The sequence below is a fragment of the Bos taurus genome, chromosome 8 (assembly GCF_002263795.3).
Source record: "Bos taurus isolate L1 Dominette 01449 registration number 42190680 breed Hereford chromosome 8, ARS-UCD2.0, whole genome shotgun sequence".
In the NCBI taxonomy this organism is placed as follows: Eukaryota; Metazoa; Chordata; class Mammalia; order Artiodactyla; family Bovidae; genus Bos; species Bos taurus.
The window spans coordinates 44,048,892-44,064,566 of record NC_037335.1 but is presented as its reverse complement, the minus strand read 5'-3'; the positions used below and the strand labels follow the sequence as shown (position 1 = coordinate 44,064,566).

General features: G+C 40.1%; 1 protein-coding gene across 5 annotated transcripts in view; it reads left to right on the top strand.

The window, feature by feature from the left end:
• The window catches only part of DOCK8 (dedicator of cytokinesis 8), a 241,736-nt gene that overhangs the window by 206,769 nt on the left and 19,292 nt on the right, over positions 1-15,675 (top strand). For 4 of the 5 annotated variants that reach the window (XM_059888931.1, XM_059888930.1, XM_059888932.1 and 1 more), the window contains 4 exons: positions 2,471-2,614; positions 4,031-4,162; positions 4,616-4,750; positions 6,376-6,465. In XM_059888931.1, the coding sequence (XP_059744914.1) occupies positions 2,471-2,614; positions 4,031-4,162; positions 4,616-4,750; positions 6,376-6,465 (501 nt within the window). Of the gene's footprint in view, positions 1-281; positions 1,507-2,470; positions 2,615-4,030; positions 4,163-4,615; positions 4,751-6,375; positions 6,466-15,675 lie in introns of those variants that run through there. The other variant, XM_059888933.1, reaches the window with a different exon arrangement.

Sequence of the window (15,675 nt, the reverse complement as noted above, 5' to 3'; positions counted from 1 at the left end):
TCTCTTGAATGAGACATAGCAAATCTTTTAGGAAATGTGTGCTTGCACATGGCAGAAAACCTAACCCAGACTGACCTAAGGTAGAAATGGAATTTATCAGCTTACATGAGAGAGATGAGTCTGGAGTAGCACCTGCCAAACTGGACCTAGGGGCCCAAACAATGTCATCAGACCTCAGTATCATCATCACTTCCAGTCTCTGCTTTCTGTTATGTCAGCTTAGCTTTTTTCTTTACCGGCTTCCCACACTCATGGACAAATATTTGTTTACATCTCCCTAGGTTCAAGTCCTGGAGAATAGAGAAATGCCTTTATTTCCAGAAGTTGCAGAGACAGTCTCAGTGCATCTGTTGGTTCTGACCGGGTCTTGTGCTCATCTCTGAACCAATCATAGTGGCCAGAGACATGGAATGCTATGATTGGCTGGACCAGAGTTGAGGTCCACACCTGGAGTTATGGATGGTTTCCCTGGAGGCTTTACTTTACAGAAGGATGAAGGAATTTTGGGCAGCATTAACAACAGATGTTCAGTGTTGATTCCTTAAATGCTATGTGCTTTAGTTTTCAGCTTTGTTCTGCTCCAGTAAAATTGAAATTTTGGAAAGGAATTATAAACTGGAGATAAATAAATCTGTGCAAGGAAAATAATAACCCTGAGGCCACTGAATTCCAAGGAGCTGAGATCGTTGAATCTGTGCCCCAGAGTGCAATATTTATTCCACAAATGTAGATATGTCTACATTCTTAGATACTGATGTTACTTTTACCTCCCTGATTCTGAAGCCAGAAAAATCTGCCCAGAATCTTTTTCCTCTGACTACGGCTGATAAGATTGCTGCTGCTGCTGCTGCTGCTGCTGCTAAGTCGCTTCAGTCGTGTCCGACTCTGTGCGACCCCATAGATGGCAGCCTACTAGGCTCCTCTGTCCCTGGGATTCTCCAGGCAAGAACACTGGAGTGGGTTGCCATTTCCTTCTCCAATGCAGGAAAGTGAAAAGTGAAAGTGAAGTCGCTCAGTCGTGTCCGACTCTTCAAGACCCCATGGACTGCAGCCCACCAGGCTCCTCCATCCATGGGATTTTCCAGGCAAGAGTACTAGAGTGGGGTGCCATCGCCTTCTCTGGCTAATAAGACTGCATAACTGCAGCTATATTCCTCTACACGTGGACAATTGCATCCAGTACTAATGGTATTCGTTTCTTGGGTCATTAGATTTTTTCAACGAAATCTCTTGGACCTTCTGTTATTTCTAGTTTAGAAACATCATAGAAAAAAGACTGTCACAAGAGGTTCTGAGAGTCTCCTGTATTCCAAAAACTACCTTATCAGAAGACACAGGACTGGAACAACTCTCTCTTCCTTGACGCTCAGGATGAGTCACTCGATCATGCTAGCCAGGCCAACAAGAGGCAGACAGATTTTACTTCAGTAGCCAACCCTGGTCAATTGATAGTGGTTGATTGGAGTACCATACTGAGAGGAATTTTGAAAAAAGCTTCAGGAAAAAGAGTACTATAATTAATTAGTTCTGTCTGCTACGAGTCTAGACATATGAAGAAATAGTATGCATGCTACCTGTTTGCCAGCCCTAAGCTACAAAGGTTTCCAGTTTTTTTAATGCACCATGTGCATTTTTTCTATATCCGTGAGACAGACTGAAGAAAATGATTCCTGGGCTGTCAAAAGTATGAGAGTCCCTGCCAGAGCCAGAACTGGGGTGAGGTGAGCAAGTCATGTGAAGTGCAGAATTTAAGGAAGCACTCACTCTCAGGGTCCAGCGTGTTCCAGGTCATATCTTACAGAACCCTGAGAGTGAGTGTTTCCTAAATGTATGACCTGGGGTTTTCACCTTGCTCACCCTAGCCCTGGCCCTGATCACTGCATTCTCTACGAGAGACTTTCAGCTTTATGGTTTATGTAAAAATAAAAGTGTATAGAAAGGAACAAAATGTTTGAGGGGAGAGAAAAAAACCAGTAACTGCTGCATTGTCATAAAGATTCCCATAAAGAAGGCCTTCTCATTTGCAGTTGTCATGTGGTATTATGACTGTTCACCTACAAGCCAAGTCAGTAGTAGCAAGTACTTTAGAGTTTCACTCAGCTGGTGAAACAAGGAGTCTAATTAACTTTTTAAAAAGTTAATTTTAAAAACCTCAATCCCTGCTGAATGTCCCTTAGGGTCCTTTCTCTAAAGCAACTCAGCTGTTGTTACGTTGCGGTAAGTGCCCTTTCTGTATCTGCCAATGGTTAAAAAGAAAAAAAAATCTTGAGTTTTGAAGGCCAGTGGTTCTATGTGTTCTTTCAAAATGAGTGGCAGCCAGAGGCTGTTCTAGATGGAATTACAGACCTTTTACAATCATACAAGGTGACGCTGTCAGAGTGATGGCTTCCTCATCCCTACTATGGACTCCTGTGGTGCCTTGTTAGTCGGGTTCCCCAATTCTCCAGGCTCACACTTCGTTCTCTTACAGAATATTTCTTCCAATGTACTGGAGGAGTCTGCCGTCTCTGATGACACCCTGTCGCCTGATGAGGATGGGGTGTGCTCTGGCCGGTACTTCACGGAGAGTGGCCTGGTGGGCCTACTGGAGCAGGCAGCCGAGCTCTTCAGCACGGTCAGTACACACCACCCTCTGGGTCGCCACAGTCAGCCTGAACTTCAGTGTGTGCCCTGTGTGTGGGTTTTAGTGCCCAACCAGTCAGTCCCACTTCATGACGACACCACGTGCAGGGATGCACAGGGCATGGGAGGGGCCAGAGGACTTTGATGTATGTAAATTGGCTCAGCTCTCGGGGAGGTGAGAAAGCCTTTCATCACTGCAATATTCTGGCTTTCACTACATGCTCATTAGCTGGGCAGCAGTTTCACAGTATTATTTCCATTTAATAGAGGTGGAAACTAAGCCACAGCAAGGTGAAATGGCTTGCCCAGGCTTACACAATAAATCACAGGGCATGTTCTCATTCTCTCATTTACTCTCCTTGAGAGAACTCCTGGGGTGGAGCCTCTGGGAGAAGAGAAAAATAATAGACAAGAGTTTTCCTGACAGCTGAGTAATCCTCAGGATTGTCACAGACCACAGACAGCTCAGAGAAATGTAGGAGTGGAAACCACAGACACTCCCCTCACTAACCTAATCTGGGTCTGTTGTTGTTGTTCAGTCATGTCCAACTCTTTTGAGACCCCATGGACTGTAGCCCTCCAGGCTCTGCTGTCCATGGGATTTCCCAGGCAAGAATATTGGAGTGGATTGCCATTCCCTCTTCCAAGGGATCTTCCCGACCCAGGGATTGAACCTATGTCTCCTGCATTGAAGATTATTCTTCACCACTGAGCCACCTGGGAAGCCCAGTCTGGGTCTAAATACTCCAAATTAAAGGGAAAAAATGTATAGATTAAGTTACTGAGTTTCAGGTCAGGAAAGAAAGTCTGTTGTTCATTTTCATAATTTCCCTACTCCCTCAAATTTTAAGCCAAGTAAATATTTAATACTTCACTCAATTTAGCTGATCCAATTTGTTTTCATCCTAATATTTTTCATTCTTCTCTACTTTTCATTTCCAAGTTTCCACCTACAGCCTATGTATTTTAATTGTTGTTTTAATTATCTTCTGTTTTTCAGCTTTCCCTTTCAGAATCCAGATAACATCCAGGATACTTTGTTTTTCCTGAAATTCAAGAAAACCAGCTAGTTAGACTCTTAAGTATTTTCAGGCATTCAGTGAACATCTGCATATATGAGGACCCCCATCTGGCTATATGATGCCCAAGATTGTCTTCCTAAATTGTTCTTAGTCCCTGCTGCCATTCTCCTGTCCTATTTTTTCTCCAGGAAACCCCTTTTTCCAACTTAACATTATCAGATAGGACCACTTAGCATGTGTCTAGTTCAGTTTGAATGCTACAACCATCCCAAATATACTCAAGAGTTTATTCCTGCACTGTAAGATATTATGATGCCAATAATAAATCCATTCCCTAGTGCCCAGTGGATTAAATTCTCTTCAATTTTTTTCCTCCTCTTTCCAAGGGAGGACTGTACGAGACGGTTAATGAAGTCTACAAGCTGGTCATCCCCATCCTGGAAGCTCATCGAGACTTCCGGAAGCTGACCTCCACCCATGAAAAGCTGCAGAAGGCCTTTGACAGCATCATTAGCAAGGTAGCTGAGGATCCTGACTAACAAGTGCAATGGTCTGATAGCAGGTGACTGTCTCAGAGATGCTGAGACCTTCTTCCTCTCTAGGGAGTGACTGGCCTGACAGACATCAGTACTGTAGCTCTCTCCTATCAAATGGAAAAGGGCTGCAAATAGAGGACTGTCATGCAAACTGTGAAAGAAGGCAGTTGAATTACTTTGCAACCAGGAATGTGAAAATCTCTTAAATTCACTTAAAAGAAATCCTAGAACTCTTTCGTGGGTTTTTGTTGTTGTTGTTGTTATTAATTCCCAAGTTTGTTCTATAAACATCAATTTTTTTAAAGGTGTTAATTGTATTTCCCATAGGAATAAAATGCCTTGTAACCCAACAATAAAAGACTCCTGCCCTTTGCAACCCAATGGATCCTCATGAATTACAAAACTAAGGAGAGGTTTTCTTATTTTGTCCATCAGGGTCATAAGAGGATGTTTGGAACCTACTTCCGAGTTGGTTTCTATGGATCCAAATTTGGGGATTTGGATGAGAAGGAATTCGTTTACAAAGAGCCTGCAATTACCAAGCTTCCTGAGATCTCTCACAGACTAGAGGTAAGACAAGTGATTCTGGGTGATTAACATTGTATACTTTACAAAAAGCAAGTTGTAATGGGTCATTACGACAAAACTAAGAGTCATGCATTCATCATTGATCCATATATAAAGTTCCCCACATTGCCTGTATAAAAGCAAGATACTAGGTGAAATCATGAGATAAAGTAAGGTAAGGATGCCTGTGTGCATGCTAACTCTTAGTCACATCTGACTCTGCAACTTCTTGGACTGTAGCCCACCAGGCTCCTGTGTCCGTGGGATTCTCCAGGCAAGAATACTGGAGTGCATATCCTCCTCCATAGATCTTCCTAACCCAGGGATCGAACTCGAGTCTCTTAAGTCTCTTGCGTTGGGAGGCAGGTCCTTTACCACTAATGCCACCTGGGAAGCCCCATACTCTTCCAAGTTTGCAAATTTATATGGTGAATATTTTCAAGAATATCCAAGTCAATGTCATGTGCTTTCTTGTAAACCTTTCCAAATTTCAGTAATAGTTTTTCAGCTTGGAGTTTATCATCTTGACTTTAAAGTCATCTGGCAAAATTATCAAATTTCCCCTAGAAAATTCTGTGGTCGTCTTTTTGGTGTTACCAGGCAACATTCCAACTTATGATTTGGAGGTGCTCGACTGTGGGCCCACTGTGTCCTGGGCACAGTGAACTCTTCCTGTTGATCCAAGGAGCACCCCTCTCTGGATAATCAGAATCAGCACCTAATCCCATGTTCTGGCAGCTGCAATCCAACCTGCTGTTTACATTTGATCAAGAATGTAGCAGAAGAGAGCAGGATGTTCTTGGAGGAAAAGCTGGAGAAAGGGAGAAACAACCTAGAGAAAAGAGAGAAAGAAAGAAACAGACATGGAAAGGGCTAGGCACTAAGAACTCAGGAGGAAAGTCATGGGGTGCCCCCTGAGCAAAATCATCTCAAGCTGAATAACTGGGTCCCCTGAAATGCTGATGACAATTAACTGGAAATTCGCTTTTTGCTTTCTTGCTATTGCTTTGAATTTATGTCCTTTCATGACTGTCAAACTTAAAACACTTTTGTTGTCAAATTGCTCCTTAAATTGATACTATCCATTCATGCCAAAAGAGACAAGAGGCTTTAATCCTTACTTGACCCAACGAAGCCATGGTTCAAAGTGAATGGGTGACTTGCGCAAAGTTTTTTAGCTCATGAGAGGAACTAGCAGTTGACCCCAGGCCACTTGGTTTCCTAATATGTTTCCAGTTTAGAACTAGAAGCCTATATTTTACCTTCCTGTGACTGGTTTGTCACACTGTGGGAAGCCTCGTGACCTCCACGTTCCTAGGGTACAAAAGGCGAGAAGTAAATAGTTCTATTCCCCAGAGCATTTTCTGGAAATAGATGATGCTGTTAAATTAGATGTCAAGCATACATTTTATATGGAAGTACAGATCAGTTTGCAAATGCTGGACTTCCTTTTATTTTTATTTTTGTCTCAGGAAATGCTGAACTTGCCTCATTAGCTCGGAGGGACTTTAAATAATTCAGAGAGCACATTGTACCATACACTTGTTCCAAACTTATTCCGCTTCTAGAGACAAAGAATTGCAGCATGTTAAAATAGCCTTTATAATCTGTTGGTTTCTCTTGCCTAGGCATTTTATAGTCAATGTTTTGGTGCAGAATTTGTAGAAGTGATAAAAGACTCTGCTCCTGTGGACAAAACCAAGTTGGACCCTAACAAGGTATGGGAATATTGCAAAAAATAGCCATCAGGCTCTGATTCCCTTTGTTCTACCCCCAAAACATAAGATGACCTCCTCTGTCTGGACTCCACGTCATTTCAATGCAACCAGATTTTTGTTTTGTTTTGTTTACGGTTTAACGGTTAAGTCTTAAACCATACTCAATGGCAGGGATCTTAATAGGAGCCACCATTTATTAAAGACCAGCTGTATGCCTGACACTGTATTAGACCCTTTACATACACTGTTGCATTTCATCCTCCTACAGCTCTTTGATGTAAATATTGTTATTCCCATTTTACAGATGAGAAAAGTAAGATCTAGAATAGGTAAGCAACTTCCAAGATCATGCAAGTGTCAAAGCCAGTATTCAAACTTGGGGTCTGTGATCCTTAAACTTGCACTTCTAATCACTTCTTTACTGCCCTTCTATTAAAACTTTGAATCCTCAGTTTAAAGTATGTTGAAAAGATACAAACTTCTCACGGACGCATTTGGTGGAGGCATTCTTTTCAGCCAAATACAGGGTCATTGTGCTGTTGGAGGAATGATGAAAAGGGCTTGGACTTCAGTTTCCTCAATTTTCATATGAGGGTGTATTCTGTCTCACCTCCAGCTGGGTGTACCACAGTGCAATTCTGATACTCAGCATGCAGAGTTAGTGTCAGACTCCGCCAGCTAAGGCTCAGTCCTGCAGGAGCTTGCCCTCTTCTTCATAGTGTGTTGGTATGGGTGCATGTGTATGTGCATACATTTTAAAATTAAATATATGCTATAAAATTCCCTTTTTTGTGTGTATCTCTATGAATTTTAAATCAAGAGATAAGTTCCATATATTTATTCCAAATATTTATTTCCCCATGCCTCTTTGTAGGCATCCCCTCCCTCTGTTTTTAGCCCCTGAAAGTCATTAATCTATATTCTGCCTTTGTAGTTTTGTTTTTTCCAGAATGCCATATAAATAGAATCATACAATAAATAAATGGAATTATACAGCCTTTTCGGAGAAGGCAATGGCACCCCACTCCAGTACTGTTGCCTGGAAAATCCCATGGACGGAGGAGCCTGGTGGGCTACAGTCCATGGGGTCGCGAAGAGTCAGACACGACTGAGCGACTTCACTTTCACTTTTCACTTTCTTTTTTTTTTTTTTTCTCTAATTTTATTTTATTTTTAAACTTTACATAATTGTATTAGTTTTGCCAAATATCAAAATGAATCCGCCACAGGTATACATGTGCTCCCCATCCCGAACCCTCCTCCCTCCTCCCTCCCCATACCATCCCTCTGGGCCGTCCCAGTGCACCAGCCCCCAGCATCCAGCATCATGCATCGAACCTGGACTGGCAACTCGTTCCTACATGATATTTTACATGTTTCATTGCCATTCTCCCAAATCTTCCCACCCTCTCCCTCTCCCACAGAGTCCATAAGACTGTTCTATACATCAGTGTCTCTTTTGCTGTCTCGTACACCGGGTTATTGTTACCATCTTTCTAAATTCCATATATATGCGTTAGTATACTGTATTTATGTTTTTCCTTCTGGCTTACTTCACTCTGTATAATAGGCTCCAGTTTCATCCACCTAATTAGAACTGATTCAAATGTATTCTTTTTAATGGCTGAGTAATACTCCATTGTGTATATGTACCACTGCTTTCTTATCCATTCATCTGCTGATGGACATCTAGGTTGCTTCCATGTCTTGGCTATTATAAACAGTGCTGCGATGAACATTGGGGTACACGTGTCTCTTTCCCTTCTGGTTTCCTCAGTGTGTATGCCCAGCAGTGGGATTGCTGGATCATAAGGCAGTTCTATTTCCAGTTTTTTAAGGAATCTCCACACTGTTCTCCATAGTGGCTGTACTAGTTTGCATTCCCACCAACAGTGTAAAAGGGTTCCCTTTTCTCCACACCCTCTCCAGCATTTATTATTTGTAGACTTTTGGATCGCAGCCATTCTGACTGGTGTGAAATGGTACCTCATAGTGGTTTTGATTTGCATTTCTCTGATAATGAGTGATGTTGAGCATCTTTTCATGTGTTTGTTAGCCATCTGTATGTCTTTTTTGGAGAAATGTCTATTTAGTTCTTTGGCCCATTTTTTGATTGGGTCGTTTATTTTTCTGGAGTTGAGCTGTAGGAGTTGCTTGTATATTTTTGAGATTAGTTGTTTGTCCGTTGCTTCATTTGCTATTATTTTCTCCCATTCTGAAGGCTGTCTTTTCACCTTGCTAATAGTTTCCTTTGATGTGCAGAAGCTTTTAAGGTTAATTAGGTCCCATTTGTTTATTTTTGCTTTTATTTCCAATATTCTGGGAGGTGGGTCATAGAGGATCCTGCTGTGATGTATGTCGGAGAGTGTTTTGCCTATGTTCTCCTCTAGGAGTTTTATAGTTTCTGGTCTTACGTTTAGATCTTTAATCCATTTTGAGTTTATTTTTGTGTATGGTGTTAGAAAGTGGTCCAGTTTCATTCTTTTACAAGTGGTTGACCAGATTTCCCAGCACCACTTGTTAAAGAGATTGTCTTTAATCCATTGTATATTCTTGCCTCCTTTGTCGAAGATAAGGTGTCCATATGTGCGTGGATTTATCTCTGGGCTTTCTATTTTATTCCATTGATCAATATTTCTGTCTTTGTGCCAGTACCATACTGTCTTGATAACTGTGGCTTTGTAGTAGAGCCTGAAGTCAGGTAGGTTGATTCCTCCAGTTCCATTCTTCTTTCTCAAGATCGCTTTGGCTATTCGAGGTTTTTTGTATTTCCATACAAATTGTGAAATTATTTGTTCTAGCTCTGTGAAGAATACTGTTGGTAACTTGATAGGGATTGCGTTGAATCTATAAATTGCTTTGGGTAGTATACTCATTTTCACTATATTGATTCTTCCAATCCATGAACATGGTATATTTCTCCATCTATTAGTGTCCTCTTTGATTTCTTTCACCAGTGTTTTATAGTTTTCTATATATAGGTCTTTAGTTTCTTTAGGTAGATATATTCCTAAGTATTTTATTCTTTCCGTTGCAATGGTGAATGGAATTGTTTCCTTAATTTCTCTTTCTGTTTTCTCATTATTAGTGTATAGGAATGCAAGGGATTTCTGTGTGTTGATTTTATATCCTGCAACTTTACTGTAGTCATTGATTATTTCTAGTAATTTTCTGGTGGATTCTTTAGGGTTTTCTATGTAGAGGATCATGTCATCTGCAAATAGTGAGAGTTTTACTTCTTCTTTTCCAATTTGGATTCCTTTTATTTCTTTTTCTGCTCTGATTGCTGTGGCCAAAACTTCCAAAACTATGTTGAATAGTAATGGTGAAAGTGGGCACCCTTGTCTTGTTCCTGACTTTAGAGGAAATGCTTTCAATTTTTCACCATTGAGGATAATGTTTGCTGTGGGTTTGTCATATATAGCTTTTATTATGTTGAGGTATGTTCCTTCTATTCCTGCTTTCTGGAGAGTTTTTATCATAAATGGATGTTGAATTTTGTCAAAGGCTTTCTCTGCATCTATTGAGATAATCATATGGTTTTTATTTTTCAATTTGTTAATGTGGTGTATTACATTGATTGATTTGCGGATATTGAAGAATCCTTGCATCCCTGGGATAAAGCCCACTTGGTCATGGTGTATGATCTTTTTAATGTGTTGTTGGATTCTGATTGCTAGAATTTTGTTAAGGATTTTTGCATCTATGTTCATCAGTGATATTGGCCTGTAGTTTTCTTTTTTTGTGGGATCTTTGTCAGGTTTTGGTATTAGGGTGATGGTGGCCTCATAGAATGAGTTTGGAAGTTTACCTTCCTCTGCAATTTTCTGGAAGAGTTTGAGCAGGATAGGTGTCAGCTCTTCTCTAAATTTTTGGTAGAATTCAGCTGTGAAGCCGTCTGGACCGGGGCTTTTGTTTGCTGGAAGATTTTTGATTACAGTTTCAATTTCCGTGCTTGTGATGGGTCTGTTAAGATTTTCTATTTCTTCCTGGTCCAGTTTTGGAAAGTTGTACTTTTCTAAGAATTTGTCCATTTCTTCCACGTTGTCCATTTTATTGGCATATAATTGTTGATAGTAGTCTCTTATGATCCTTTGTATTTCTGTGTTGTCTGTTGTGATCTCTCCATTTTCGTTTCTAATTTTGTTGATTTGATTTTTCTCCCTTTGTTTCTTGATGAGTCTGGCTAATGGTTTGTCAATTTTATTTATCCTTTCAAAGAACCAGCTTTTGGTTTTATTGATTTTTGCTATGGTCTCTTTTGTTTCTTTTGCATTTATTTCTGCTCTAATTTTTAAGATTTCTTTCCTTCTACTAACCCTGGGGTTCTTCATTTCTTCCTTTTCTAGTTGCTTTAGGTGTAGAGTTAGGTTATTTATTTGACTTTTTTCTTGTTTCTTGAGGTGTGCCTGTATTGCTATGAACTTTCCCCTTAGGACTGCTTTTACCGTGTCCCACAGGTTTTGGGTTGTTGTGTTTTCATTTTCATTCGTTTCTATGCAAATTTTGATTTCTTTTTTGATTTCTTCTGTGATTTGTTGGTTATTCAGCAGCGTGTTGTTCAGCCTCCATATGTTGGAATTTTTAATAGTTTTTCTCCTGTAATTGAGATCTAATCTTACTGCATTGTGGTCAGAAAAAATGCTTGGAATGATTTCTATTTTTTTGAATTTACCAAGGCTAGCTTTATGGCCCAGCATGTGATCTATCCTGGAGAAGGTTCCATGTGCGCTTGAGAAAAAGGTGAAATTCATTGTTTTGGGATGAAATGACCTATAGATATCAATTAGGTCTAACTGGTCTATTGTATCGTTTAAAGTTTGTGTTTCCTTGTTAATTTTCTGTTTAGTTGATCTATCCATAGGTGTAAGTGGGGTATTAAAGTCTCCCACTATTATTGTGTTATTGTTAATTTCTCCTTTCATACTTGTTAGCATTTGTCTTACGTACTGTGGTGCTCCCGTGTTGGGTGCATATATATTTATAATTGTTATATCTTCTTCTTGGATTGATCCTTTGATCATTATGTAGTGACCTTCTTTGTCTCTTTTCACAGCCTTTGTTTTAAAGTCTATTTTATCTGATATGAGTATTGCTACTCCTGCTTTCTTTTGGTCCCTATTTGCATGGAAAATCTTTTTCCAGCCCTTCACTTTCAGTCTGTATGTGTCCCCTGTTTTGAGGTGGGTCTCTTGTAGACAACATATGTAGGGGTCTTGTTTTTGTATCCATTCAGCCAGTCTTTGTCTTTTGGTTGGGGCATTCAACCCATTTACATTTAAGGTAATTACTGATAAGTATGTTCCCGTTGCCATTTACTTTATTGTTTTGGGTTCGAGTTTATACACCGTTTTTGTGTTTCCTGTCTAGAGAATATCCTTTAGTATTTGTTGGAGAGCTGGTTTGGTGGTGCAGAATTCTCTCAGCTTTTGCTTGTCTGAAAAGCTTTTGATTTCTCCTTCATACTTGAATGAGATCCTTGCTGGGTACAATAATCTGGGCTGTAGGTTATTTTCTTTCATCATTTTAAGTATTTCTTGCCATTCCCTCCTGGCTTGAAGAGTTTCTATTGAAAGATCAGCTGTTATCCTTATGGGAATTCCCTTGTGTGTTATTTGTTGTTTTTCCCTTGCTGCTTTTAATATTTGTTCTTTGTGTTTGATCTTTGTTAATTTGATTAATATGTGTCTTGGGGTGTTTCTCCTTGGGTTTATCCTGTTTGGTACTCTCTGGGTTTCTTGGACTTGGGTGATTATTTCCTTCCCCATTTTAGGGAAGTTTTCCACTATTATCTCCTCAAGTATTTTCTCATGGTCTTTCTTTTTGTCTTCTTCTTCTGGAATCCCTATGATTCGAATGTTGTAGCGTTTAATATTGTCCTGGAGGTCTCTGAGATTGTCCTCATTTCTTTTAATTCGTTGTTCTTTTATCCTCTCTGATTCATTTATTTCTACCATTCTATCTTCTAATTCACTAATCCTGTCTTCTGCCTCTGTTATTCTACTATTTGTTGCCTCCAGAGTGTTTTTAATTTCACTTATTGCATTATTCATTATATATTGACTCTTTTTTATTTCTTCTAGGTCCTTGTTAAACCTTTCTTGCATCTTCTCAATCCTTGTCTCCAGGCTATTTATCTGTGATTCCATTTTAGTTTCAAGATTTTGGATCAATTTCACTATCATTATTCGGAATTCTTTATCAGGTAGATTCCCTATCTCTTCCTCTTTTGTTTGGTTTGGTGGGCATTTATCCTGTTCCTTTATCTGCTGAGTATTCCTCTGTCTCTTCATCTTGTTTAAATTGCTGAGTTTGGGGTGTCCTTTCTGTATTCTGGCAGTCTGTGGAGTTCTCTTTATTGTGGCTTTTCCTCACTGTGTGTGGGTTTGTACAGGTGGCTTGTCAAGGTTTCCTGGTTAGGGAAGCTTGTGTCGGTGTTCCGGTGGGTGGAGCTGTATTTCTTCTCTCTGGAGTGCAATGAAATGTCCAGTAATGAGTTATGAGATGTCTATAGTTTTGGGGTGACTTTGGGCAGCCTGTATCTTGAAGCTCAGGGCTGTGTTCCTTTGTTGCTGGAGAATTTGCTTGGTATGTCTTGCCCTGGAACTTATTGGCCCTTGTGTGGTGCTTGGTTTCAGTGTCGGTATGGAGGCATTTGATGAGCTCCTGTCAATGAATGTTCCTTGGAGTCAGGAGTTCCCTGGAGTCAGGGTTTGGACTTAAGTCTCCTGCTTCCGATTATCGGTCTTATTTTTACAGTAGTTTCAAAACTTCTCCTTCTATATAACACCATTGATAAAACATCTACATTAAAGATGATAAGTTTCTCTACAGTGAGGGTCACTCAGAGAGGTTCACAGGGTTACATGGAGAAGAGAAGAGGGAGGAGGGAGTTAGAGGTGACCCAAATGAGATGAGGTGAATCAATAGTGGAGAGAGTGGGCTAGCCAGTAGTCACTTCCTTATGTGCACTCCACAACTGGACCACTCAGAGATGTTCACGGGGTTATACAGAGAAGAGAAGGAGGAAGGTAACTGAGGTGGCCAGAAGGATAAAAGGGGGGAATGAAAAGGAGGGAGACAGATCCAGCCAGTAATCAGTTCCCTAAGTGTTCTCCACCGACTGGAACACACAGAAATTCACAGAGTTGGGTAGAGTAGAGAGGGGTTAGGGAGGAGACACAGGCGACCTGGTGGAGAAAAAGGAGGGTCCAAAGGGAGAGAGAGCAGTCAAGCCAGTAATCTCACTCCCTAGTGAAAAATGGGTCCTGAAGATTGGGTCCTTAAAGGTACAAAATTGGTAACAAATACATAAAAGCAAAAATTAAAAATCTAGAGTAGAGTTTGGAATTTCAAAAATACGACGTTAAAGAAAAGAAGAAGGAAAAGAAAGAGAGAAAGAACGAACAAACAAAAACAAACAAGGTCGCGAAAATTATAAAGAAAGTACAGGTACAAAATTGATAACTAATACCAGAAAGCGAAAATTAAAAATCTAGAGTAGAGTTTGGAATTTCAAAAATACGATGTTAAAGAAAAGAAGAAGGAAAAGAAAGAGAGAAAAAACGAACAAACAAAAACAAACAAGGTCGCGAAAATTATAAAGAAAGTACAGGTACAAAATTGATAACTAATACCAGAAAGCAAAAATTAAAAATCTAGAGTAGAGTTTGGAATTTCAAAAATACAATGTTTAAAAAAAAAAAAGAAGAAGAAGAAGAAAAATAAAGAGAGAAAACAAACAAACAAATACGAACAATGTCACAAAAATTATAAAGAAAATACAGGTACAAAATTGATATCAAATACCAAAAAGCATAAATTAAAAATCTAGAGTAAAGTTTGGAATTTCAGATATACAATGTTATATAAAAGAAGAAGAGAAAGAAACAGAGAAGAAAAAAAAAAAAAAGTCACAGAAATTATATAAAAAAAAACTATAGGTACAAAATTGATAACATATACCAAAAAGCGAAAATTAAAAATCTAGAGTAGAGTTTGGAATTTCAAAAATACAATGTTAAAGAAAAGAAGAAAAAAACAAAGACCAAAAAAAAAAAAAAAAACCAAGGTCAAAAAATTATAAAATATATATATATGAAGTTTGCTGAAGAAGAAAAAAATAGGGTCTTTTTTTTTTTTTTTTTTTGCAAAGTAATAGGTTATAAAAGTGAAAATTAAAGGAACAATAGAGGACTTAAATTTTTTTTTTTTTTAATTAAAAAAAAAAAAAGAAAGAATGATCGTAAAAATAATAAAAATATATCTAGGACTTTTTTGTTTTTTTTTTTTGTGGGTGTTGTGGGTTCAGTTCATTTTTGGCTAGTTCCTTGGTCAGATTTATATTTCTCAAGATCTATAGGCCCCTTCCTATGTAGTCCGTAGTAACCACAGGGTTTTGATCTATTGCCTGTAGCTTCCAAGGCGTTTCCCTCTGTTATATCTTCTTCTGTTTGCTAGTCTCTTCAGTATCTGGTTTCCGCCCTGACTCAAAGGGCACGGTGGAGGACACTTTTTTTTTTTTTTTTAGGCTTACTTGTTCAGTCGCGCTGTGGGGAGGAAGGGAGGGATGCTGCAAACAAATAACACTGGCGTGGGCTCGCAGTGCCTCAGCCACCCTGGGTCTGCCCCCGCTCACGGCGCGTGTAGCCTCCCTGTCCACACTGCTCGGACTCTAGGTTGTTCCGCCGGGAACAATCCGAGGCTGGCCCTGGGCTGCATGCACCTCCCAGGTCCAAGCCGCTCAGGTTCAGGCACTCGGGTAGTCCTCAGAGGCACAGACTCAGTTGGGCCTGCGTTTTGTGCTCTTCCCAGGTCCGAGCGCCAATTTGCTCTTCCCAGGCGAGCGCCAATGCTGCGACTTATCGCCTCCCCGCCACTCGGTTATCTGGATGTAAAACCGGCGCACCTTCTCAGGCAGATGTTGACCGTCCAGACCCCCAAGAAGTTTTAGTTAGCAAAGAAGCCGGCTTACAATTTTATAGATAATGTCTCTCTGGGGCTGCGATTGCCCCCTTCCGGCTCTGGCTGCCTGTCACCGGAGGGGGAAGGTCTGCAGCCGGCTATCTCTGTTCAGTCCTTTGTTTCGTGCGCGGGCCTGGCGGTCTTAGGTTAGGGCTGGCTTTTCGCGTGGTAGGTATCCCACAGTCTGGTTTGCTAGCCCAAATTATTTCGCTCAGATAGCGCTCAGGGTATTCAGGCCAGATTCTT